The 27557-nt window shown below is 40.8% G+C and overlaps 1 protein-coding gene and 1 long non-coding RNA gene across 3 annotated transcripts in view; both read left to right on the forward strand.

The window, feature by feature from the left end:
- Positions 1-27557, forward strand: part of LOC117518360 — a 208344-nt gene that overhangs the window by 82544 nt on the left and 98243 nt on the right. The window contains exon 2 of one of the 2 annotated variants that reach the window (XR_004562962.1): positions 22015-22308. This is a non-coding gene — a long non-coding RNA (uncharacterized LOC117518360). Of the gene's footprint in view, positions 1-21663; positions 22309-27557 lie in introns of those variants that run through there. The other variant, XR_004562961.1, reaches the window with a different exon arrangement.
- The window catches only part of sox2 (SRY-box transcription factor 2), a 27865-nt gene continuing 411 nt past the window's right edge, over positions 104-27557 (forward strand). Inside the window, exons 1-2 of the mRNA XM_034179471.1 lie at positions 104-122; positions 26264-27557. The exon at positions 26264-27557 is cut by the window's right edge and continues 411 nt beyond it. Of these exons, the coding sequence (XP_034035362.1) occupies positions 26502-27458 (957 nt within the window). The 5' untranslated portion in view covers positions 104-122; positions 26264-26501 and the 3' untranslated portion in view covers positions 27459-27557. The remainder of the gene's footprint in view (positions 123-26263) is intronic.

Raw genomic sequence — 27557 nt, forward strand, 5'->3', positions numbered from 1 at the left:
ACTTGAGTTTAAGTGGATGATTATATCATTTTGAGGGACAGGTTGTCCACAAATGTTGTCCGTGAGGCTTCAGAAGTACAGCAGTAAAAACGTGTGTGTGTGTGTGTGTGTGTGTGTGTGCGCAAGTGTGTGTGAAGCTATCATCCCGGCTCGGTAGCAACTAGCTAGCGGCTAAATGACTCTCCACACTTCATTAGCGGCGATGAGGTGAGCTGCTCATCTCCTCATTGTCAGCTAGCGCTAAGCTGCAGTAATCCCAAACAAAAGGCCCGGGCCCTTGCAGCAGCCGCCGCGGATTAGAGCGCTTTCTAGAAACATCCGAGAGATTCATTCTCATTCAAATTGGCATGTAAACAAAACCAGCGGTGGCCGGGACACAGATGAGAGAGGAGAGAGATGAGAGCATGATAGTGTGAGGATGAAACCTCTCAGATGTACAGTATACATGCGTGACAGTCTGCTGTAGTTTGTGCGTCGTGTGTGTGTGTGTGTATTGATACCTTTACAGTGTAAAATCTCACATGTAATCACATTCACGCTGGGGAGGCTGAGATTTTGTTGTCAGTGTAAACAAGCGTTTGCCGCAACTTGTTTGCAATATTACGTCATTATCAATCAATCAATTTTATTTATATAGCGCCAAATCACAACAAACAGTTGCCCCAAGGTGCTTTATATTGTAAGGCAAGGCCATACAATAATTACAGAAAAACCCCAACCGTCAAAACAACCCCCTGTGAGCAAGCACTTGGCGACAGTAGTTCCTAGGGTTTGTAAGAGTAGAATGGGAGGCAGAGCCTTCAGCTTTCAGGCTCCTCTCCTGTGGAACCAGCTCCCAATTCGGATCAGGGAGACAGACACCCTCTCTACTTTTAAGATTAGGCTTAAAACTTTCCTTTTTGCTAAAGCTTATAGTTAGGGCTGGATCAGGTGACCCTGAACCATCCCTTAGTTATGCTGCTATAGACTTAGACTGCTGGGGGGTTCCCATGATGCACTGAGTGTTTCTTTCTCTTTTTGCTCTGTATGCACCACTCTGCATTTAATCATTAGTGATTGATCTCTGCTCCCCTCTACAGCATGTCTTGTTCCTGGTTCTCTCCCTCAGCCCCAACCAGTCCCAGCAGAAGACTACCCCTCCCTGAGCCTGGTTCTGCTGGAGGTTTCTTCCTGTTAAAAGGGAGTTTTTCCTTCCCACTGTCACCAAGTGCTTGCTCACAGGGGGTCATTTTGACCATTGGGGTTTTTACGTAATTATTGTAAGGCCTTGCCTTTCAATATAAAGCGCCTTGGGGCAACTGTTTGTTGTGATTTGGCGCTATATAAATAAAATTGATTGATTGATTGATTGACAGTGGGATCCCCATTTACATGAACAAATTGTAATCTATTAGATAAATATGATTCAAACCACCGCAGCGCAGTGCCTTTAATACCTATGGCATGCTCTAATCTCTGTAATAAAATTTTATGGTCAACAGTATCAAAAGCAGCACTGAGGTCTAACAGAACAAGCACAGAGATGAGTCCACTGTCTGAGGCCATAAGAAGATCATTTGTAACCTTCACTAATGCTGTTTCTGTACTATGATGAATTCTAAAACCTGACTGAAACTCTTCAAATAGACCATTCCTCTGCAGCTGATCAGTTAGCTGTTTTACAACTACCATTTCAAGAATTTTTGAGAGAAAAGGAAGGTTGGAGATTGGCCTATAATTAGCTAAGATAGCTGGGTCAAGTGATGGCTTTTTAAGTAATGGTTTAATTACTGCCACCTTAAAAGCCTGTGGTACATAGCCAACTAATAAAGATAGATTGATCATATTTAAGATCGAAGCATTAAATAATGGTAGGGCTTCCTTGAGCAGCCTGGTAGGAATGGGGTCTAATAGACATGTTGATGGTTTGGATGAAGTAACTAATGAAAATAACTCAGACAGAACAATCTGAGAGAAAGAGTCTAACCAAATACCGGCATCACTGAAAGCAGCCAAAGATAACAGTACATCTTTGGGATGGTTATGAGTAATTTTTTCTCTAATAGTTAAAATTTTATTAGCAAAGAAAGTCATGAAGTCATTACTAGTTAAAGTTAAAGGAATACTCGGCTCAATAGAGCTCTGACTCTTTGTCAGCCTGGCTACAGTGCTGAAAAGAAACCTGGGGTTGTTCTTATTTTCTTCAATTAGTGATGAGTAGTAAGATGTCCTAGCTTTACGGAGGGCTTTTTTATAGAGCAACTGACTCTTTTTCCAGGCTAAGTGAAGATCTTCTAAATTAGTGAGATGCCATTTCCTCTCCAACTTACGGGTTATCTGCTTTAAGCTGCGAGTTTTGGAGTTATACCACAGAGTCAGGCACTTCTGATTTAAAGCTCTCTTTTTCAGAGGAGCTACAGCATCCAAAGTTGTCTTCAATGAGGATGTAAAACTACTGACGAGATACTCTATCTCACTTACAGAGTTTAGGTAGCTACTCTGCACTGTGTTGGTATATGGCATTAGAGAACATAAAGAAGGAATCATATCCTTAAACCTAGTTACAGCGCTTTCTGAAAGACTTCTAGTGTAATGAAACTTATTCCCCACTGCTGGGTAGTCCATCAGAGTAAATGTAAATGTTATTAAGAAATGATCAGACAGAAGGGAGTTTTCAGGGAATACTGTTAAGTCTTCAATTTCCATACCATAAGTCAGAACAAGATCTAAGATATGATTAAAGTGGTGGGTGGACTCATTTACATTTTGAGCAAAGCCAATTGAGTCTAATAATAGATTAAATGCAGTGTTGAGGCTGTCATTCTCAGCATCTGTGTGGATGTTAAAATCGCCCACTATAATTATCTTATCTGAGCTAAGCACTAAGACAGACAAAAGGTCTGAAAATTCACAGAGAAACTCACAGTAACGACCAGGTGGACGATAGATAATAACAAATAAAACTGGTTTTTGGGACTTCCAATTTGGATGGACAAGACTAAGAGTCAAGCTTTCAAATGAATTAAAGCTCTGTCTGGGTTTTTGGTTAATTAATAAGCTGGAATGGAAGATTGCTGCTAATCCTCCGCCTCAGCCCGTGCTACGAGCATTCTGGCAGTTAGTGTAACTCGGGGGTATTGACTCATTTAAACTAACATATTCATCCTGCTGTAACCAGGTTTCTGTAAGGCAGAATAAATCAATATGTTGATCAATTATTATATCATTTACTAACAGGGACTTAGAAGAGAGAGACCTAATGTTTAATAGACCACATTTAACTGTTTTAGTCTGTGGTGCAGTTGAAGGTGCTATATTATTTTTTCTTTTTGAATTTTTATGCTTAAATAGATTTTTGCTGGTTATTGGTGGTCTGGGAGCAGGCACCGTCTCTACGGGGATGGGGTAATGAGGGGATGGCAGGGGGAGAGAAGCTGCAGAGAGGTGTGTAAGACTACAACTCTGCTTCCTGGTCCCAACCCTGGATAGTCACGGTTTAGAGGATTTAAGAAAATTGGCCAGATTTCTAGAAATGAGAACTGCTCCATCCAAAGTGGGATGGATGCCGTCTCTCCTAACAAGACCAGGTTTTCCCCAGAAGCTTTGCCAATTATCTATGAAGCCCACCTCATTTTTTGGACACCACTCAGGCAGCCAGCAATTCAAGAAGAACATGTGGCTAAACATGTCACTCCCGGTCCGATTGGGGAGGGGCCCAGAGAAAACTACAGAGTCCGACATTGTTTTTGCAAAGTTACACACCGATTTAATGTTAATTTTAGTGACCTCCGTTTGGTGTAACCGGGTGTCATTACTGCCGACGTGAATTACAATCTTACCAAATTTACGCTTAGCCTTAGCCAGCAGTTTCAAATTTCCTTCAATGTCGCCTGCTCTGGCCCCCGGAAGACAATTGACTATGGTTGCTGGTGTCGCTAACTTCACATTTCTCAAAACAGAGTCGCCAATAACCAGAGTTTGATCCTCGGCGGGTGTGTCGTCGAGTGGGGAAAAACGGTTAGAAATGTGAACGGGTTGGCGGTGTACACGGGGCTTCTGTTTAGAACTACGCTTCCTCCTCACAGTCACCCAGTCGGCCTGCTTTCCCAGCTGCTCGGGATCTGCCAGAGAGAAACTAACGGCGGCTAAGCTACCTTGGTCCGCACTGACTACAGGGTCCTGGCTAGCTGTAGAATTTTCCACGGTGCGGAGCCGAGTCTCCAATTCGCCCAGCCTGGCCTCCAAAGCTACGAATAAGCTACACTTATTACAAGTACCATTACTGCTAAAGGAGGCCGAGGAATAACTAAACATTTCACACCCAGAGCAGAAAAGTGCAGGAGAGACAGGAGAAGCCGCCATGCTAAATCGGCTAAGAGCTAGTAGCTGCGCTAAGCTAGCGGATTCCTAAAAACACACAAAGTGAATGATGTGTAAATAATTTAGAGGTGATTCAGCAGAGGGAGTGCTTTAGTTAAGGCACGTGAAGATTACACTGTGAAACAAATCGTTATCTAGTTAACTAGATCAGTCTAACTGCGCAGATTAAACAGCTAACAGATACAGCAAAACACCGCTGTGCTCCGGAACAGGAAGTGATACAATACCGCAGTGAGAGCCAACCACCAGTAGAGGTTATGGAGGTGAGTTCAACCAAAATATGTATTTAAGTGTTTAACTAAGAAAATCATGAGTCTTTAGTTTTATTTTTTTAAAAAGCCTGTTGCTGTTAGGGTTGTGTGTCGGGAACCGGTTCTTTTCAGGTATCCTTAAGAAATGATTCGATCCATCGACATCAGTAGCCTTTTTGCTTAACGGTTCCGTTATTGGTCCTTCAGAGTGGCCGTTGTTTTTTGGGGTGTTTGTCAGGAAAATTATCATTTCTCTACATTGATTACAGACCCTGCAGCGGGTCTGTATAATCACCCATTTCTGCTGCGCGGCTTTGCTTTGAACCTTGAACCAATGAAGCGGTGCTTTGATCTTCTATCTGCTGCTTCGTTGGTTCGTTGTTTTATTTCACTTTATCTTAATTTTTCCCTGCTTAAACCCTAAAGAGCATATGTCTCTGAGTAATATTTACTTTTTTATGTTAAACTGACCTGTTATGGTCTTCTGAAACAGTTGATAGATGTATTTTATAACTTAAAAACGGGACTGATGTTAACGCGTTAGCATGTCTGTGGCATTTTCAGTGTTAAAGCTAGCATTAAGCTGAGCCATTATCAAGCCTCCCTCCCGGAACCCAAAGGATTCTGGGATACTCTAAAACCATCAATTACCGAGTGTGGGTTTTGACACTGAATAAAAAAAGTTGGGATTTGACTCTTTGTTTAAAATTTGTCTGCCTCCCAGACACAAAAAATGACTTTTTTTTTCCGGCAAAACAAAAATAATCACTAAATGATCAAGAAAAAACCTCTAAATGCACATTTTCCCTTTGCAACATCATGGAAAATGGAATAGCACATTTGCCAGTTCTGACGTGCCCACTTGCCCTGTGATTGGCCTGTTCAAAGTTGCACTGGGCTCTGATTGGCAGATTCAGCTTGTAGGCGGGTTTCATGACCAAATATCGTTTTGTTTTGTTTTTTTACACTCCTATAAAGTGGTTTTTCAGGTGTAACGGAGGCCAGCAGGTGTCGCTGTGCAGATGTAGTTAGAAAACCTCACTCCCAACAGCTCAAAAGGATTCTCTGGTCACAAGGCCAGAGCCCTGGGTTTTAGCCTTCTGGTTAGAGAGTCCGACTCCCATGCCGGAGCTCGTGAGTTTGCGTCCCGAGGGGAGCGAATGAGCGGAGTCATAACAACACAACGCAGAGTACAGCCGCTATAATGGTGCCGTGTACCCGGATGGGAGTGAGTTTAGGGGATGAGTGTAACGGAGGCCAGCAGGTGTCGCTGTACAGATGTAGTTAGTAAACCTCACTCCCAACAGCTCAAAAGGATTCTCTGGTCACAAGGCCAGAGCCCTGGGTTTTAGCCTTCTGGTTAGAGAGTCCGACTCCCATGCTGGAGCTCGTGAGTTCGCGTAGCGAATGGGCGGAGTCATAACAACACAATGCAGAGTGCAGCTGCTATACAGGCTATTCAAAAAAGGCATTTTTCCACTATTACAGGTCATGTGACATACAAAAAGAGTCACATGACATTCTAGCATATTTGGTGTGATACATGTGGGCAGAGGGAGAGGCAGAAAGCTTTTTAAACCTGATAAGTCATAACACTGTACCAATATGGAATTTTCAAGAAAAACTAGCAAACAAACATATGGCAATATTTATGGAGACTTACACTAGTTCTTGTGAAAACCTCGTGAGAGGACAAAACCAAAATGTTACATTCCATCACCCTATGGAATTACTGACATTTCATTGTTGTGTTTTGTAACTATTACTTCAATTTGGGCTAATTCTCCAATGGAAACCCAGCTACTAGTCAAGCTTGTCCGTACTCAAGGGAAGTCAGCCAAAAAAACCCGATCAGGAGAAAACTGTGAAAAAAGTGCTATCGTGAAAAAAAAATGCAAGTTATTGTTTGTTTTAATTTAACCGGGTTAGTCCCATTCAGATTAACATCTCTTTTGCAAGGGAGACCTGGACAATCATAAAGTTTCCAATTTACCTAACCTGTATGTTTCTTAAACGTGGGAGGAAACCCAAGCAAACACGGGAGAACATGCCAGCTCCACACAGAAAGGCCACAGGTGAGAATCAAACCCATGACCTTCTTGCTGTGAGGCAACAGTGCTAACCACTAAGCCACTGTGCTGCCAAACTGTGCAGTTTGTCCCAGGGATGCTGCAAGTGGGGGTGCTGAGGAGGCTGCAACACCCTCTACTGGTGGGAGGCTGAAGCTGCAAGTCAAGAAAGTTCACTAAACAGATCAATTCCAAAAAAGAAAAATCCTTTCACTTTCTCCTATTTGGATTGTTGCATATTAGTTGGAACAATATCCACCCAATATTATATTTTATAGTGTTTTCTTTGTATCTGAAGCATAAATGCATAAATAGGTGACATAAATGAGGTTCGGTCAGAAATGAAAAGTTCATGAATATTAGTAATGATAATAGAGGACAGTGACATCTGTTGTAAAACTTGTGCCAAATCAACATCGTGCTCCCCAGAATCCACCACAACACACCACACCATGGAACCATCCCATTTCCTGAATGCCAACCATCCAGGCAAACAATCCATCCCCCTTGGCCTCCTCCAGCCATTGGGGTCCTCAACACGACACACCAGCAAGCTGGATCTTGCACAGAGAATTGTGCAAAATGTCATAGCTGATGCTCCCTCACAGTGGAAGTGATATTCCTCATCTGAGTCAAGCATCAAGGAGAAGCCCAAAAGATAACGGCATTAATGAGGTTATCTAAGTGGCAATTTTGAATTGGAATGATCATAACAGAGGGACAGCTCAGGGAGGCTTAGGAGAAAAAATGAGAGAGGTGAAACTGATATGGTTTGGAGATATGAAAAGGAGACAGAATGGGTATATCAGGAGAAGGATGCTGAGGATGAGGCCAAACAGGAGTTTTATGTGTTGTAAAGGAGGACATACAGGTGGTTGGTGTAGAAGAAGATGCATAGGGCAGGGTTAGATGGATAATCTATTGTGGCACCCCCCCAGTGCGGGCAGCTGAAAGAAGACAAAGAAGAAGAAGAAGAAGGAGAATTCTGAAATTTGAGCCACATTTCTTTGTCTACATACATTTGATGGGCACATCCACATTCACTCACACATCGTTTAAACAAGCTTCCACGCTGTGGAGCAACCAGACAGCACTTTGGGTTTCAGGGTCTTGCTGAAGGGCACTTCAACACACAAACAGGCATCAACCTTCTATAATGTAAAATACATTTTTGCACATTCAACATCCATTTTTTTCTAACCACTTCTACTTCCATAAAGATGAGGTCTGTTTTTGTGTGAGTTTATTAGCAGGATGACTCACGAACTCTTCTGCTATTTATTTTTATCCCTCATTTGTGTGCGGTTGAAGAAGAAACTATTCCCAGAGTTGAGCAGGTTCAGGGTACTTTATCCTATCCTAGATCTAACTGGTCTCAGAAATCAAACTCTTTGACCTTTCGCTTAGTGGAAAATGAGCTATAGTCACCACTGAGTGACTCGAGTGGACATTTCAGACTAGAGCGTACTAGCTGAGTACGTTTCAACAAAATAAATAAATAAATAAATGCCATAATGTGGATGTTTTGGCCAGAAATGGCATCTTTCACACCCTTAATGAGCTGTGATCCTAAACCAAAGCTTTACTTTAATGCTTACCCTGACCCTGACCCTAGCCTTTGTGTCAGTAGAAATGGAAATGTAGTTTTAATATGTTAAAAAAATTATAAAAGACAATTCACTTGGATTTCTACTGTATTTAATCTCTAACCCTAATATTACATTGATATTGATCAGCATGTGTTTGCACAAACCTCTAAGAACCGAAATATCTGAGGCAAATATCCATGACTGCAGCATCCTAGGCTCATATGTCCTAGGCTGAAACATCCATGGCTGAAGCAACTGCCCATCTGATGACTCACAAATAAAAACATAAAATTTAGAAGGTGGATTTTGAATAATGGGGTGGAATCACTTTATGAGACATTTTTGTCTTCCCTGTGACAGTCCTATATAAATATGTCATTGTAATTATTATTATTATTATTATTATTTATTTATTTATTTATTTATTGTTTTTTGTAATGACAAATGTGTGATTTTGTTTTTTGTATACAAGTTGTACTGCAATTTAATTAAGTCACAGGACCTCCCTAACAAGTAAACCTGACTTATTCTTCAGAAAACACAGTAAATGACAAATACAATATTGGGATTATATGGTCAAGACAAATCACTGTGTTTACAAACAGTTTTCTTGAGACAAGTCAGGGGATGGATACATGTACATTTCCAAGTCACTGAATATTGTCTTGGACTTCATTTACATCAGTCATTAAGAAATGCAAACAGTATGGTACTGTGTGGTAAATCTGTGTGGAGTAGGCAGTTCTCAAAAACTGAGTGCCTGTGCAAAAAGGAGTCTAGTGAGGGAAGCCACCAACTCCAAAGGAGTTATAGGCTTCTGTGCATAGTGCAACTTTTGAATGTTGCGTCACCAGTATAGTGTGTCCTCTGTGGAGGCATTGAGCTGGATGAGCAAATACTTCTTTTTTTTTCTCTTTCAGATTATATAAAACAAGCATTATCAAAAAGCACTCTTGAAAATAGTTTGCTATTTGTTTTAAAGGAACACACGTTAATGTTTTTCTTGCAGAGTCTTGCTGTTTGCTGTAGCGGTTTGACTACAGACACAATTCCTGCTTCATTGACACAGTAGCGAGCTCTGCAGTGCATTCCTACAGTCATGCAAATGATGGGAGTTGTCCTTTCAGCCGGTGCATGCTAATCTGACTCCATCATTCCAAACTGTCAGCTCATTCAATGCTTTATTTAAAAAAGTCTGCCGCTTCTTCATCCAGCTGATTTGATGTTTGACTCTTTTGCCTTCATTTGTGTGACACAACACAACCAAATACTCTGGGATATTAGCTGCCAATCTCGTTTATTTGATGGCCATCAATCTAATGAATAATCAGTTCTTTGAGGTTAAATTATCTGGTTTTGATAATTAGTCAAAGTCAATCAAATGAGTGTTATTTAAAAAAAATGTCAGCTGATTTGTTGATCGTGATTCACAGGATTTGCAATCAATCCAGTGACGAGGTTTATAATATAAGTCATTTGGTTGGATATTATTCGCCATCAGTCAACCAAAATGACATTTCCCTTAAATGATGCAAGTTAGTTCCCAGTCAAGGATTTATTTAATAGTAATAAATACCCATCGCTACTGTATGGATTAAAATGACATTTTCATCATCTGACGTTATCATACTGATGGGTTTCTTAACTTTAAATCTAACAGAATTTTATCAGTAATATTTTGGTGCTTTTTTATAGTGAGCTTGAACTTTTTTATTATATTCCTTTTATTTTTCCTTGTCGCCTGTGTGTTTGCTCTGCGGGTTGATAAGGTTAGACCTTACTTGTCTGAAGCACTTTGAGGCAACTTTGTTGTGATTTGGCGCTATATAAATGAAAATAAATTGAAACTGAAAAATTATTATTTTATTTACATAATTGGTATTTCATACTTATTTTAATTTAACCTGTATTTAAACAGGTTAGTCCCATTGAGATCAAGATCTCTTTTGCAAGGGACACCTGGACAATTGACCTAAAATGCATGTATTTAAATGTGGGAGGAAACCAGAGAACCTGGAGGAAACCCACAGAAAACATGCTACTATCATAGTATCATGTGAATTTTGAGTCTTATTTTAGAGCTGAACATGATGGATTATGTCTTTCCCAAATGGTTTATTATCGATTAACTTTTCCTTGACCGACTCAGATTCAGACGTTAGGTTAAGTTGAATCTCCGTGATACCTGTGCCACCTACTACTAAATCAGAATCATCGGCACACAGCAGTGTGGAGGTAACTCCTGAGGGCATGTGATTAGCATATATTAAAAACGGGCAGGGGACCCAAGATAGACCCCTGTGGTACCCCACACATGCTTAGAGCAGCAGTAAAGTGGGTGCTGCCTATATTTGCCTATATTATATACTGACTCCAGCCATCCATAACAGTAGGATTCAACCCAAGTCCTCGGTGAAATGTGTCTGTTATATGTAACTGGCTATAGTGAACTCTCCTGCCTGGGAAAAAAAAAAATTCTTAATCACTATAAAAGGAAAATGATACAATATCCTTGGAGCTCTGATGAAGGTTGTTTTCTCCAATGCAACATCTGTGAAAATAAAAATAACAAACTGACACGAGTATTATGAGATCTTTTGTAGTGTTGATAGACGATACCATCCCACACCGTTTAGCTGTATAAATGTGAATAGCTGTGATTGACCTTTGACACATACAGGGTTGGGAGGATTACTTTAAAAATGTATTCCGATACAGTTACTAGTTACCTGTTGAAAAATGTAATCAGTAACGTAATCCAAGTACCATAATATTAAAGTAATGTAATTTGATTACTTTCAATGACTTCTGGATTACTCCAATATCAAATATGCTAATACAGGCAAAAGAAACTAAATATAAATAGTCTTGACTACATAGTACAGTTTATTAAGTAAAAATAAAACTGTTTCTTTTACATGGCATGCTCTGTTTTACTTCACATTATGAATTAAGAGCAACCACAATATTGTTTTAAACACACCCAGTGTTCACCTGCTAAATTTTCAACAAAAAATGCCAAACAAATTAAGGATAATGAAAATTCAAGTGTGTGCGGATGAATTTGTAATTAAAAGTGGCAGAACAATATACAAAACAAAAGTCTATTACTTGTTCAGTAAATTCGCACCATGTTTCACATATCAGTCCACTTATTGAACTTTCAAAATAAGAACAATAGCATAATGAAAACCATTAAGTAAATCCTGTCAGTAAGGAGGCGTGATCGACATTTTAATTCTGGGCAAGTTAGTGATTTGCGTGCATAGGAGTTCAAGAAACAGGTGGAATATGCCGGAAAGCTGCGCATGTTGGCAAAGCCACAAACAGAGGAACAAGAGAGACAGTATTTCCTTCCATAAGTAAGTGGTTTTGGTTCTTCTTGTCACTTTGTCCATGATATTTGGATGATAAACAGCTGTATGTCTCCCGCCGTGTCGTCCGATGACACGGACCATTAACTCTTCACTTATGTCTAGTTGATATTTTCCCCTGCTAGACCGATGTCTAGTTAAATACTTGTCGTTAGTGATTAAAATTGTTTGACAAGACGGGATTTTTTTAAAATTGCACCTTAAAATAATGAGATTATAATGACCTGCGCACTGAGTGTGTTCAGTCGCAGATCTCCATTGAAAATGTATTAACATCCGGGAACTTCATCAATATTTTGCGCGGTTAGGAGACGTCATATCGCTGTCCATGAAGGGACTTTTTTGTTTCAAAGAAAAAAAAATTATATACAGATAACAGGGTTCTAGCTAGGAAAAAAATGTTAGCGTAGTGGTAATGTCGAGGGAGCGAAGCGACTGAGGGGGGCAGCTTTTGAGAATTTAAGCTAAAAATTGGCCATTCTAGAGGTACCCAAAGGGGAAAAGCCAGGTACGACAGCCCAAGTTCCTTCATCATGTCCAGAAGGCTGGGGAAGTTTGTTGAGTGGGCAATCTCATTCTGGGTTGGCCAGTACATGGCCCTCAGTGAGGCAGTCGGAGTCCGTGGACATTTTTAAGTAATTTTTATTCTCTTTCTTATGAGTAGTTTTTATTTTATGTTTTATTATTTTACTTCTGTTTTTAATTAGGTATTTGATTTTTTATTTTTATTTATTTATTTTAATTTTTTATGTTGAACTGTTCTGTGTGAGGCACCTTGAGACGGCTTTTGTTGTAATTTGGTGCTTTATAAGCTGATTAAATTGAAATTGAACAACATTTTATTGAGTCTTAAAGTAAATAAATATGAAATTGGTTACTGGATCGTTTAACTCTGGACATAATAAACTCTACATGGTGGATCCTTGATCTCTGGACATAAACAGAAATAAAATCTGTTAGTTTTTGTCAAAAGCATTTCCTTTCAGACATTATTATTGGCATGAATGTCTTTCCATACCTATGAGCTGCAGCTCTTGCAGATGTGCTGCAGGTCAGGTTTATAAATAATGCAAGACGTTTCATTTTAGGAGGAAAAAACGTTTTAGTCGATTGTAGTTTATTGTCTATATTGCAACGTTTGTAAGAGGTGTCATTTTATTTAAAGCGGCGATTCGTTTTGAAGTTATTAATTAGCCCCTTTCCTGTTTAGCGCCTCCTAGCGGTCAACGCGACCTGGTAAATTCAAGATGGCAGCTTATGGGGGTCATCGTGTAACGTGCTTGTAAAGCTTGATAGAAATAACATCTTCAAGATTAGTTGAATTCTACGGGGAAAGAGGAATTCATACAGTTCATGGTTCGTAATATTCTTGTACTGTTTTTTTAGCTTCAACAACAATGATAATCATGACTATGTACATGTACATCACTACATGTTCTGTCTAGAGCCGCGCAGCATTTGAAGCTGTTACAAAATGGAAGCCGATTCTCGTTTCTCGACTGCAACAAGACCAGAGTCCCAGTTAGTGACTTTAATCCACACAAAAGTGACTCAATGGCTTTCAGAGGGGTGAAGAAGCGGACTTACCGCTTCTGAAGAGCAGCGAATCAAAGAGCCACGAGCCATTGAATCAAAGCATTGCTTGGATTCACGCTTCAAACTGGAGTCGCGCTGCAGAAACGGTTGATTATAGACGCTGTATTGAAAATCAGAACGGTCCAAAATAAGTGTAACGGTTCAAAATTATAGTGTAACGGCCGTAACGCAAGTTTGCGCTAGCTAGAACCCTGGATAATATCATAAAATGCATTAAAATTGTAATCCTGCGAAGTAATCCCCATTTTTACTAAATATATCGGTAATCTGAATACGTCTTTTTTTCTGTAACTAGCGGAATACAGTTACCTTTTTTTGTATCCTAATTACATAACGCCGTTACATGTATTCCATTACTCCCCAAGCCTGGACTGCTAATACTGCTAATATCTAACTTTAGTCTGCATTGCCTTCCCTTTTTTTAATCAACACAACTCTTGTGTGGCATATTCTGGATTTGTCCCATTAGGGGTTTGATTCCAACCTGTGCCAAATGTTGGTTATTTGCAGCAAAGTAGACCACAAAGTTGCCAACTTGAATTTTCAATTTAAAGTTAAGTTTTTCATCTTTGACACTCATTACACTGCTTGTTCTCACAAGAATTTTGACAGCACTTTTTGGACGGAAATTATTTATTTTTTGGATAATTCGCCATTATTCACCAGGGCAAGTCCATTCATCACTGGACTTGCCCTGGATCATCCAAAGAGGAAAAATACATTTCAATATTAGTGATCTTAGACGCATTAATTTGCTCAGACAACCAATCACAAACTGTCAGTACTGCTGTACTTTAGAATAGGCTAGCTAGTAATTTAGCTAGCCTGTTCCAGTTTCAACAAAGACTAACCAACAACTTGGCTCCTTCACACTGAGTGAACTAAAAATAGGATTGCCATCCAAATAAAGAAGGATGTCATGAGGTTTTCACTGGCTAACTTCAGGATGGTGAACAGTTAGGAAGTAATTTCTTTCAGTCTCTGCCTTGTTTTTTTTTTTTTGTTTTGTTTTGTTTCTTTTTTGCTAAGTGCTGCCCAATTTTAGTACCATTGCCCTTCCTGATGCAGCTCCAGTTGCACATGGAGAATGAGACACAAGAACAGTCCATCCAGAAAGTATTCCAAGCCTTATTAACCTTATTGTAGCCTTATTATGATACAGCCTTATTCCAAATTCAGCGTTTGACACATAATACCCCATAATTACAATGTGAAAAGTGTTTTTTGAGGCTTTTGCAAAGTTATTTAAAAAAACAAACATTTACCTAAGTATTCACACCTAAAAACCTAAAAATTGAGCTCAGGGTAGAGAAACATTTCTGCTGTTTTGAAGGTCCCAATGAGCACAGTGGCCTCCATCATCTGCAGGGCTGTTAAATGAAAATTGTGAAATCCGAGGAAAATTTGCAGGTGATCTTGGGGGGATACAGCTCCCCAGGAGCCGGGGTCTAGGGCCCTGTGGGGCCGCAGAATAAAATTTTTATCTAATGATACTTTTCAGCATCTCCTGAGGAACAAATCTCAAAATTAGTGGATATTAAAATGATCCTATATTCAACCTTTTATTTGAGCTGTCAATGATGGTGTTGAAATAACAGAATATGACGAAGTAGGACCTGGAATGATTTTCCTTTTAATTGGAAACCAAATTATGCATTAACTCAGAACAATTTAACTACATGAACTTTATGAAGATGAAAAGACCGTTACAGCATTTCAAAAACCACAGCTAAAGCTTGTAGAATATTTGGAAAATCATGGTAAAATATCAATAATATACCTTATAGTAAAAAGTCACCTATATTTTTGTGTAAATTCATGCAGCCTAAATCCATTCAAAGCCACAGTCTTTTTTACAAGAAAGAAAGTCTAGATTAGTGAAAAAAGTCACATAATCTAAAATCCTGTTTGAACAGCAGAATGTTTATTTTCCGGGGAGAGAAAAATTCTTACCGTGTTTCCTGAGAGCACAGTTCACTTTTCCTGTGTCTTTTATCTTTCAGGTGTGTTGATGAAGCCAGCAACGATTCCACAGATTCTTGTCCTTATAAGACTTTTTCAAACAGTCTTTCTCGCCATCATCTCTCTGTGCGACGTCGCTCCGTGACACAGACATGCTGCACAAATCTTTTTTTAAAAACTTGAAAGCTCTAAAAGTTTGGAATATCCACATGCTAAGTTTAGCTTAAGCGGCGCACAGGAGCCACACAGCGTCCAACCAACCAGTCCTGCTTTACAACAACTGTCATAACAGCCAGGCTTTGAGTGGCATTTTTCCTCCGCGAAACTCCGCGGATGCAAGGAAATTGATTTGTATCTGTAACACACAGATCAGTGTCCGCGGACTTATAAAACTTACACAGTGTCGTAAAAAAAGAGAACGCTTTGCGATAAGCATTTTAAAAACTCAGTGATATTCACGATTAAAGAGTACAACACTAACACCCCACCCCCCTCCCCATGATGAAATCCGTTGAATCCCACGGATCCGCGGCGTTTTCACAGCCCTGCATCTGTAAATCGAAGATGTTTGCATCCACAAGGACTCTTTCTAGAGCTGGCTGCCCATCTAAACTGAGTGATTGGGGGAGAAGGGCCTTAGTCAGGGAGGTCACCAAGAACTCACCTGGAGTTTGCCAAAAGGCACCTGAAGGACTCTCAGATCATGAGAAATAAAATTCTCTGGTGTGATGACACAAAGATTGAACTCTTTGGTGTAAATGCCAGGCGTCATGTTTGTAGGAAACCAGGCACCATCCCAACAGTGAAGCATGTTGGTGGCAGCATCATTCTGTGGGGATGTTTCTCAGCAGCAGCAGGAACTGGGAGACAAGTCAGGATTGAGGAAAGAATGAATGCAGCAATGAACAGAGACATCCTGGATGAAAACCTGCTCCAGAGCGCTCTTGGCCTCAGACTGGGGCAGTGGTTCATCTTTCAGCAGGACAATGACCCTAAGCACACAGCCAAGATATCAAAGGAGTGGCTTCAGGACAACTCTGTGAATGTCCTTGAGTGGCCCAGCCAGAGCCCAGACCTGAATCCGATTGAACATCTCTTCCAAAAACAATTTGAAATGTGGACTCATCAGACCACAGCACACTTTTCCACTTTGCGTCTGTTCATTTCAAATGAGCTTGGGCCCAGAGAAGGCAGCGGCGTTTCTGGATGTAGTTGATGTATGGCTTTCGCTTTGCATGGTAGAGTTTTAACTTGCACTTGTAGATGTAGTGACGAACTGTGTTAACTGACATTGGTTTTCTGAAGTGTTCCTGAGCCCACGTGGTAAGATCCTTTTAATGCAGTGCCACCTGAGGGATTGAAGGACATGGGCATTTAATGTTGTTTTCAGTCTTGCAGCTTACGTGTAGAAAGTTCTCCAGATTCTCTGAATCTTCTGATTATATTGTAGACTGTAGATGATGGAATCCCTAAATTCCTTGCAATTGAATGTTGAGAAACGTTGTTCTTAAACTGTTGGACTATTTTTTCATGCAGTTGTTCACAAAGTGGTGATCCTCAACCCATCTTTGCTTGTGAACGGCTGAGCCTATTGGGGATGCTCCTTTTATACCCAATCATGACACTCACCTGTTTCCAATTAACCTGTTCACCTGTGGAATGTTCCAAACAGTTGTTTGTTGAGCATTCATCAACTTTCCCAGTCTTTTGTTGCCACTGTCCCAGCTTTACTGAAACGTGTTGCAGGCACCCATTTCAAAATGAGCAAATATTTGCACAAAAACAATAAAGTTTATCAGTCTGAACATTAAATATCTTGTCTTTGTGGTGTATTCAATTGAATATAGGTTGAATAGGATTTGCAAATGATTGTATTCTGTTTTTATTTACATTTCACGCAACGTCCCAACTTCAGTGGAATTGGAGTTGTACCTTGGAGATTGAGGTTTTCTTCTGCACAGCACCACCCACTGGCCTCTTTTACCAATACTCACACTGAAATAGCGTCAACACAGTTAAAAAGAGGTAGAACAGAATCAACCAAGCAGTATTATTTGAAACTGGAGATACATCGCAGACCTTAGAGCATGCCGTCTATTACTCACAAATAGGCAGATGGCTCTGAATGCGATGTTGCATTTCTGCTAATAAACGCCTCTAAATCCTGCACCCTCGAGCTTTAAGGTTACTTTAGAGCAGGAGAGAGAACTAAGGTAACACATCCTGGAGCACAAAATCAGTGTTCTGTTTGGATCCACATTTTGTACATCGACATTGGTCCAGGAACGGCCTTGACCAAACAATGCTTCGCCTACTCAAGGACGACTACTACAGCCATTAAAGAATGAATATTTGTGTTTATCTGAGACATGATTGACAGTTAGCTGGCCATGGCTCGTTCAACAGGGCCCCCTTTTTTCCTCGCTGATTACTGCCTGTGTTGCATAAACACACGTGCATGCACGGTACACAAAGCGAAAGCGGCTCGCTGTGATCACCCCCCCCCATTGGGCCGAGCTAAGTGAAAAACGCACAAAACCGACGCAGCAAACATGTTCGTGCTCATGCATATGGAAATACGCGTGTGCGGACGTCTGTGAGCACATGAATGTGTGGAAGTTTTCTATGTGATTGTGTGCATGGGGGATGTGGGGTGGCGGGGGGGGGGGGATCTGTCAGCGGACAGCTTCAATGTAAAATGCATTAGCATTCATTGATGATGTTCGGCTTTCAAAAGGCTCTCACGGTGCCACTGGATTCTCTCTCTTTCTCTCTCTCTCCCTCTCTCACTGCCAGATTTCCATCAACACTCCGTCTGAATGCTATCACATTCTCCTGCCTCTGCGGATGAGTTTATAATTAAAAGTGCCCCGGCCCCCTAATGTGAGTGACATACTGGGTTTCTGATTTAAACTATGCCACAGATTGATCAGATAAATCTGATTTTGTATTAGTAATCCCATTCACACTGTAGCTTGAGCGCTGATCCTCTCACGTTTGAGGCGATAGCCTACTTCTTCAGAGCCAGCTAACGAAGACTGCCTGGGTTATACTTATATCTGGGTTTGTTGTCATGATGCACTTCAACGTGGAATTAAAAGGATTTTATCCCGCTGCATTCACTGATGCAGCATTCTCCAAAACAGCAGGTGGCAGTAGACACAAATTACTCAAAGAAGGCAAACGGCAATAGAGAGAAAACCCTGATGCTAACCTAAGCAGCAAACCTTTATCATCATTGTGATCCATTTGTCGTTGTTGAATTTGGCATCTTTTGTGTAGCGGTTCAAGAAAACACAATAAATATGCAGTCAGGTCAGTTTGGGAGCGTGAGCGGCTGATTCAGCATTAACCATCTCATTGAACGGCTCTGGTTCCTGACTGGCAAACATCCAGGCAGACAAGCCATCCGTCCTTATATCCCCAAAGCAGCCATCTGCCTGCAGCAGCCACGCGGTATTTAGGTGCTAACGTTAGTTCCGGATGCTGGGGGTCCTCGTCATGGAGAAGCATGTATGCTGGGTCATTCTCTGGAAAAATACTGGAATAGTCTATGGACTAGATCCACTAAATTTAGCTCATAACTCTCATAACTACCTTTTGTGGTGAGAGTTCATTTCAGTAAGACAGCGATCACTATTGTATAGCTTTTTGATTTTTGCAACCTTTCAAAGTGACCCCTATCAACCAAAATTTTATACATTTTTCCCTTAAAACACATATAAATTTGAAATAGAATACTAAAGAAAAAAGCACACAAATAAAATTAAATTTAGACTCCAGAAGAAGGTCTCACTGGTTAAAAGATATTACATAGTTTTCAGGAAAGTGACAAACTAAAAAAATTAAATGAACAAAAATAATTTTGAACAAGAAAAGCTAAAAGTCCAACAGTCCTCATCTAAACAAAATAGACATTGGGGCATTTTCTAGACCATTTTCTGGGCAGAAAATGAGCCCTAAAAATAACAACAATGGATACAAAGTAAAAGCAAAAAATAAAAAATAAATAAATAAATCATGAGCATATCAGCCAGTTGAGGAACCTAAACATGAAAAGGGTTGAAGAAATGGAATAAACTGACATACGACCTTTTTTAGTAACACTATCAAAATGTTAATTTTGTTTTTGTTGATGTTTTTTTTTTTGTTTTTTTTGTGGTCACCATCTTGGTGGTCTTATTGGATTCTGTTACTTTTGTTTTTGAATGAATGAATGAATTAATTTATTTATCCGGCACACAGATGAGCAACAATAAAGAATGTATACATATATAAATATATATATACTCATGACAACTATACAAAAAAGAAAAAGAAAGTGCATGAACAATTTAACTTAATCACTGAAATTTCAAAACACAACCAAACAAGTAATAGTGAACAATGACAAAAATGGTAAACCTAATCCTTCAAACTATAACAGGTATGTGTATATACATATATATATATATATATATATATATATATATATATATATATATATATATATATATATATATATATATATATATATATATATATATATATATATAATTTAATAAAATAAGATACAGGAACCATCCCTACAGTGAAGCATGTTGGTGGCAGCATCATGCTGTGGGGATGTTTTTCAGCAGCAGGAACTGGGAGACTAGTCAGGATTGAGGGAAAGATGAATGCATGAATATATATATATATGTATTCATTTGTTACCTTCATAGTCCAGCATTATGACATCATTAACCTGAAGTGCAGTTTTGGAGAGGTTGTCTTCCAGACAGTCCTGCCTGAAGAACATTTTTTAATGCTTCGTCTTTTGATGAAGGTTGCTGTGAGGTGCAACACCTCATTATTAATCAACTTCTTGTGCACTGATTTGGAATTCTGCCAGACAAGTTAAAATACTTTTTGCATTCGTCTTCTCACCTTTTTGCTGCCCTCCAATACCCCCTTAATAACTCCATTCATTTCCCTCCCCCTCAACCCCCACCTCCCCCATCTAATGCCCCTGTCTCCTCCCACTGCTCCCCCCGCCTCCCCCCGCGGCTGTGACAGACAGTGTGTCCTCACCTTGTAACGATCAGTGACATCCAATATGTTTGGCTTTGGGATCATCCCCTGTGAGTCTATTGTGCTTTCTGTTAAACGCTTTATTGATTAGCCATGAGTTAATTACAAATCACATCAAGCGTGGGCGCGCTGAGGGGGCTCGAACACGGCTACAAAATCCATCCTGGAGGATCTAATATGTACATGTGGAGTGCATACCTGCAGGTGTTGAAACCTTGCACCTCAGCCTCAGGCTGCACCTGATACGTCCTTTATGACATTTCACACTGCTTTAGGCACAGTCTGAGGGCGTGGCATATTTTCATGTCGTAAAAAGGGGAGGAATCAGAAGCAGGAGGGGTTTTTTTGTAAGAGGCTTCAAGGATGTACAGCCTGAATGTTAAAATTCTACCAACCACAGCTTGACTCTCTTGATGACAAATTATGAGAAGATAAATTCCGATAAAGGCCCAGAGGCCATTGGTACTGATGCTTATCTCCAGATTCTCTAGCATGAAGTGAATGAGAGGCTACGGATCCCCCTGGATGGGATGCCAGTTACCATGGATTTGAATTCCATTGTCAAATCATTAGCACACCTGCACCTGACTCTGCTGCAGCCTTGACAACAACCTCTGACTTTTACACAACGAGAGGCCCAATAATAACATTAACACTGATAACCGATACGAATTTAATGGGCTTTTCAAGGATATGCCTTTGTGATATCACAAAGCAAGAAAGCTAAAATCTGGCTTGTAATCTTAAAGAAAGACAAAAAAAAAAAAAGATGTGAATTGGCCACTATATAATAAACTGCACCATGTCCCAAGGACTGCACCTCTCCCCAAAACTTCTTTGAAATCCATCCCTTGCTTTTGTAGATATCTGACTTTCAGACAGCACATAAATGTGCCCCCCACCCCCCACCTCCTCCTCTTCTGGTTGATGGAAGTATTAGGACACATAGAGCTCACATCTCCTCCAAGGCCTAAAAGTAGCCTGTCAGAGTAAATTGTGATGTCATAAAGAGACCATTTGTTAAGGAAAATACATTAAAAAAAAATAAAATAAATCACTCTTAAACTGATGCAAACTGTCTCAGACTAAACATTTTATTGCACTTTTGTCAAAATCCATCATTGCTTTTTGATATCTTCTCCACACTCATCCATCAGTTAGTTGGTATTATATTAATAATAATAATAATTATAATAATAATAATAATAATAATAATAATAATAATAATAATAATAACAGCATCCTTCAAGAGAAAGTACTTTTTGTAGCTTTTCCCCCTTTTCATACGTGTCAGTTTCTCTCTGACATTGCCATGTAGTTTGTGCAAAAGGGAAAAAAAGGAGCGAGAGGAGGAAAGAAAATCTTTATCAAATCCCCATTCTGAGGCTTTCAATAAGGCAGGCCATTACCTCACTGGAGCTTTTGTTCGGCCTATACAAGAGAGAACAAAATGGTTATTCAGGAGGACGCTTTAGATTTTTATTGTGGGCTCGCTATTCACAAAGAGCACCGTTATTGTATTAAAAAGAACCATCTGTGGCAGAAACAATGGCTTCAAATTATCTGTGAATACCCAGTGAACAAAATATAAAGCTTTTTCCTGCTCATTATGTGGGCTAAGCTAGGGGGTGGAAGATAGGAGAGGAGAGGCGCACACTTTGCTATAACTGACTTTTGTTGTTCTTGCTTGCATTCTTCTCCTTTTTAAATCGGCCCCCTTTTCACATTGTGTGTCGCCATAAACGGCTTTTCTTGTGTGCAGGGCGCGCGGAGAGGAGACGAGCGGAGCTTCTGCACACGGACAAGCGGGGCTCCGCGGGGCTGCACGCCGACCCGGGACCAGCCTCCGCCGCCGGATCCGAGCGGCGCGGACCACCAGCGGGCGGCCCGGCGGCGGCTGTGCGCCCGGACGCGCGGCGGCTCCGACACCGCGGGGGAGGAAAAGAGAAAGAGAGAGAGAGAGAGAGAGACAGGGGGAGAGAGAAGGGCTGCACGCCGGAGGACGGATGAGGATGGTTGAATTTCTGCCAATCAAGACGACTCCCAAAAACTGGCAGTAAGTTGAAGAGTGTGCGCGTGTGGTTGTGCATGTCCGCGTGTGTGGTGCCGTGGAATGACAGCGCGGGCTGCGTTATTGCGCAAATAAATCAGCGCACGCAGCACTGCCAGGACATTTATAACTGCATTTATATTTACAAGCGTGGAGGAATAATATATCGTTATCATTTCTGGGGGCTTCTTTAATGCGTTTTACACAAGAGCTTTGAAATTTAAAATGATTGCGTGTAAACATGACAAATTATTTACAGCTTGTTATGCATATTTATTTTTTTAGCACTGCCGTCTCAGAATTTCGATTTGACCTGATATTAAACAAACCAAAATAAATATAGTAAAAAATGCAGGAGCATTTAAATGTGTAATAGCTGCTTAAAGTCGTATCCCCAAAATAATATAAATGCCGTTTTAATGTCTATAATTATCTAAAATTTTGTTTTTTGAATATATATTTTAAAAATAATATAATAATCAGTATTTACATTATATTCATTCTTTTCCAAACCTGACATAATTAGTGCTTAAATAAACATATTACATGGCTCTGATTTCAGCCTCTGGTACGTCCCCTAGTGGCCACAATGGGCGAATTTATGTCAGATTCGCCAACAGTTTCTTCCACTTAAATTTGTTTGAAATTTGTGCATTTTAAACAGACTTTTTTTTTTCCTCTGTAAAGTTGATTTCTGAATTAATAAGCCTGGATTTTTTTAACGAATTAATTTGAATTATCAATCGTGTTGAATTTAATGATGGATTTTTTATTATTATTATTATTATTTTTTTTATTTATTTTTTTTTTTTTTGCAAATGTGCTGGTCACTTCACCTGCATTTTTTTTTTTTTTTTTTTTTTTTTTTCGTGCAGCCGCAAACTTTGCAGCCTTGCTCTTGTTCTGTATTTGCAGGATCCGTCTCAGTCTGGATCTTACAAGTGGGACCGACTCGGGGGGCCGCCCTGCTCGTTTCTCCTGTTTTTTTATTATTATTATTATTCGGGGTGATTGTGGATGCGGGGCCGCTCCCGGCTGGCTGGGGCCCGCTTTCACAGAGCTGCGGGGCCCCGCTGTTCCTTTATTATCATAAGCAGATTAGTGGTGGCGGGGAACACACTCAGATGCAGATCGCGGCCCATTTGAAGCGCTGCATTAAAATGGACCGAGCTGCATGTGTCTCCTCTAGCAGCCTATTAAACGCAAGATGAATCTTATGTAAGGATGCCGGGGCCCGCATAATGAGAGCACGGGGGCCCCGCTCCTCCATTTATTACTACCGAATGACTAAAACAAAAATAATAAGGCTTGATCTAGTCACTTTCGATTATGATTTCATCCGCAGGCGCGCACTTAAATTAATTTACTCCAGGTGTGTGTCTACTTTTATAGACTGCATGTTATCAGGACAGGGAGTGTATGAATTATGAGTTAAATGTATTAATTTTTTAAGCGTTTCATTTTGAACCAAAACATTTAATACACTCTAAGTTTCCCCCCCCCCCTCAAACCGACCCTCTTCCAGTTTTGAACTTTTTTTTTTTTTTTGAGTTTGCTTGTTGTTCAGGCTCCCACCAGTAGGAGGCGTTGGTGTCACGCAGCAAGACGCGCTTTCTTTTTCTTTTCTTTTTTTTTCCCCCTTTCTTTTTATAAGCGAAAAGAAGTTGCAACCCCACTTACAGCCAGAAAAAAAAAAAGTTGAACCAAATTACACAATAAATAAGCTGACTGAATAATTTCGTTTGTCCAGATTTGGAATCACAGTTTTGTGCAGACCTCTGGTTCAGGCCTGTGTGAACGAGCTGCGCCTTTTGTGCAAATGGAATCTCCACATGTCCCGCACCTTCCTTTCTTGTCTGCTGCTGCTGGTTTACGGCTGCCGATGCTCGCTGCTCTCTGTGGCTCTTTGTCCGGACAGATGTAGCGACAACATCCCAAACAAAAAGCTGCTTATTTGTGCGCCGATGAGCCCGTCTGCCTTCTGTGTGTTGGCATTCAACTTGACTAAACAAAAGGAAACATCTTGGATTACCTTTCGTCTTTTCACCACTAAAATCCACCCCCCCTCACACAGACACCCTTCATTGCTTTCATAGAGTTTATTTAAGTGCTGTTATGTTATTGGGGACATAAGTGGTGGAATTAGTGACTTAAAAAATAGAAAGAAGAGTGCAGAATGCAGGAGATTAATCTGTGCACAATGCTCTTTACGGCATGTGCCATCACATTTAACTTTACATTGTTTAATGCTGCTTTTCACTTGGATTATTAGCAAAGTTTGGTGACATTTAGATCAATTTCGTTGATGATCTAAATTTCCACTCTTTAAAATTGAAATACCACCTTTTTAAAAATGTTTCAGACAATTTTTCAAAAAGGCTATTAATCTCCATGAATCTTGGTGATTTTTAAAAAATTCTTGTCAAGAGATAGAAGCCATGGAAATGTGGTGCCAGTCTGGATTTTGTTGTACATTCTGGATCAAGTTGGGGAATTTTTCAACATTTGCAGCAACTTCTCAAAACTTCTAGGTCTGTCTCCAAGAAACTTGGTGAACTCATCAGTCTTATTTTTTTTATTTATTTCTTTTTAGAATTTTGTTGTTGATCCTGATGTACATTCTGAATAACCCCCGACCCTAAAAAACAAACAAACAAACAAACAAACAATGAGGCCAATTAAGCCCGATTGAGCATTTTCAGTTTGACTCAGTGAAAGACAGTGAAATCGTCAATCTCATCAGAGGAGAAACAACATTTTGCATTGATCTGGGTTACTTTTAATTTTTTCTTTCACAAAAACAGAGCAATTTAAAATAATTGCACATTCTTAAAAATTTGTACACTAATAATTTAAAAAAACGGCAGATTGATCAACGTTCTCAGGAGACTGAACTTCAAAAAACAGAGAGACAGATTCTGAATGATTTACTTTCTTTTATAGTCGTTTTTTGTTTAGTTTTTCTTCACGTGATTGGTTTTATAATTACCTTTTTAGAAAATCTGAAATTGATCTCTGCGATCTCTGCAAATCTTAATAGAATGGTCAATGTTATCAAGAGGCAGAACTGTTTAAAATGTGTTCATCTAGATGTACCTGATGTTTTCTTTCTTTCCTTTTTTCTCTATGCCACAACAAAACAGTGGCTTTTTCAAAATTTTCTATCAAATTTCCACAACCTAGTGTGCTGATATGGTGAAACCTGTCAATCAGGTTTGACAGGCAGTCAACAAGAGACGTTTCTTGTCGATCTGGGTCATGATCCTGATCAAAATTCGAGTGGGGTAACGTTATTGAATTGGCTTTATTTTAACAAATTGTGCTGTGATAACTATTACTCCACACATAATGCAATCATCGCTTTAATCCCAGTACAAACACTGGCAGAAGCATGTGCTCGAGTACTCTTTTAGTTTATTCAGGTTTGATTTCAAAATCAAGATCCCTGGATTTATTGTTAAGATTCAAACATTTTTCTTTATAAAAAAATAATTTTACAATTGCACCTTGTCAAAGTCAGACATATTTTTGCATGCCTTTAAAAAAGTTTTTATTGGTTCGGTTTAAGACAGTTTACAGTCTGTTTTTTGCTCCATACCTGCAAAATTCTTCTCCATTAAGTGCTTAAAGTCCTAAAATATAGCAACGAGTCTCCATGAGCTGTAAAAACTGCAAATGTGTGCTTTGCATTGGCTCCTGTGTGCAGCCAGAGTGTGCGTGCATGTGCGTGTGTGTGTCGGGGCAGACCAGTCCCCGCCCATTTATGCTAATTAAGGCCTGCCATTGGTGTGTCAGGGGAGCAGGTCGGCTGTGATTGGCCAGGTCGAAGCCATTTATTCTCTGACAGCCCCGTCACATGAATGGTTGTCTATTAACTTGTTCCAAAACTATCTGGAGTTGTCAAGGCTGAGGCGCAGCAACGGCGAAAAAGTGCAGTTTGTTGATGCTTTTTGGGAGAACTTTTGTGGACACCACGTAGCAGGGAGCTGCAGGGAGTCAGCTCTCTGTCAGTAGCACGCAGAGACGCAGGGCGAGGGTGCGCGCACTGTTGTTTTTGTCCCGCAGAGAAAAGTTGCAGAGGAAATCGACAGGTAGAACTTTTGCGCAGCAGCAGCAGCAGCCGTGCGCTCCTCGCTGTCCTCCATCCGGCGTGTGGACTTTTTCTCTGCTCGTGGAGCTCCAACTCAAAGCTGTTCCTGATGTATAACATGATGGAGACTGAACTGAAGCCCCCCGCTCCGCAGACCAACACGGGGGGCAACACCAACACCTCCGGCACCAACCAGAAAAACAGTCCGGAGCGGGTTAAGAGACCCATGAACGCCTTCATGGTGTGGTCCAGGGGCCAGAGGAGGAAGATGGCTCAAGAGAATCCCAAAATGCACAACTCGGAGATAAGCAAGAGGCTGGGCGCCGAGTGGAAACTTCTGTCGGAGAGCGAAAAGAGACCTTTCATCGATGAAGCCAAGAGGCTGCGCGCCCTGCACATGAAGGAGCACCCGGATTACAAATACCGGCCCCGGCGGAAAACCAAGACCCTCATGAAGAAGGACAAGTACACCCTGCCCGGCGGGCTGCTGGCCTCCGGAGGGAACGGGATGGGCACCGGGGTCGGTGTGGGAGTGGGGGCCGGGCTGGGCGGCGGGGTCAACCAGCGGATGGACAGCTACGCGGCGCACATGAACGGTTGGACCAACGGCGGCTACGGCATGATGCAGGACCAGCTGAGCTACCAGCACCCAGGTCTGAACGCGCACAACCCGGGCCAGATGCAGTCCATGCACCGCTACGACATGAGCGCGCTGCAGTACAACACCATGACGAGCTCGCAGAGCTACATGAACGGCTCCCCGACCTACTCCATGTCCTACTCCCAGCAGAGCACGCCGGGGATGACCGCGCTGGGCTCCATGGGGCCCTCCTCCGTGGTCAAGTCCGAGTCCAGCAGCTCCAGCCCGCCCGTCGTCACCTCGTCGTCCCACCGGGCGGCCCCGGGGTGCCAAAGCGGGGATCTGAGGGACATGATCAGCATGTACCTGCCCGGGGCGGAGGTCAGCGATCAGAGCGGCCAGACCAGACTACACATGTCCGGCCACTATCAGAGCACCGTGCCCGGGACGACGATCAACGGCACGCTGCCCTTAACACACATGTAAGAAGAGGAAAAGAAAAGGAAAAAAAAAAAAAAAAAAAATCAAAAAACTTTTATAAGAGAAACTGTGGACTATACGTGGACTATTTTTGTACAGAAAAAT

This window comes from Thalassophryne amazonica, chromosome 10 (genome assembly GCF_902500255.1).
Source record: "Thalassophryne amazonica chromosome 10, fThaAma1.1, whole genome shotgun sequence".
In the NCBI taxonomy this organism is placed as follows: domain Eukaryota; kingdom Metazoa; phylum Chordata; class Actinopteri; order Batrachoidiformes; family Batrachoididae; genus Thalassophryne; species Thalassophryne amazonica.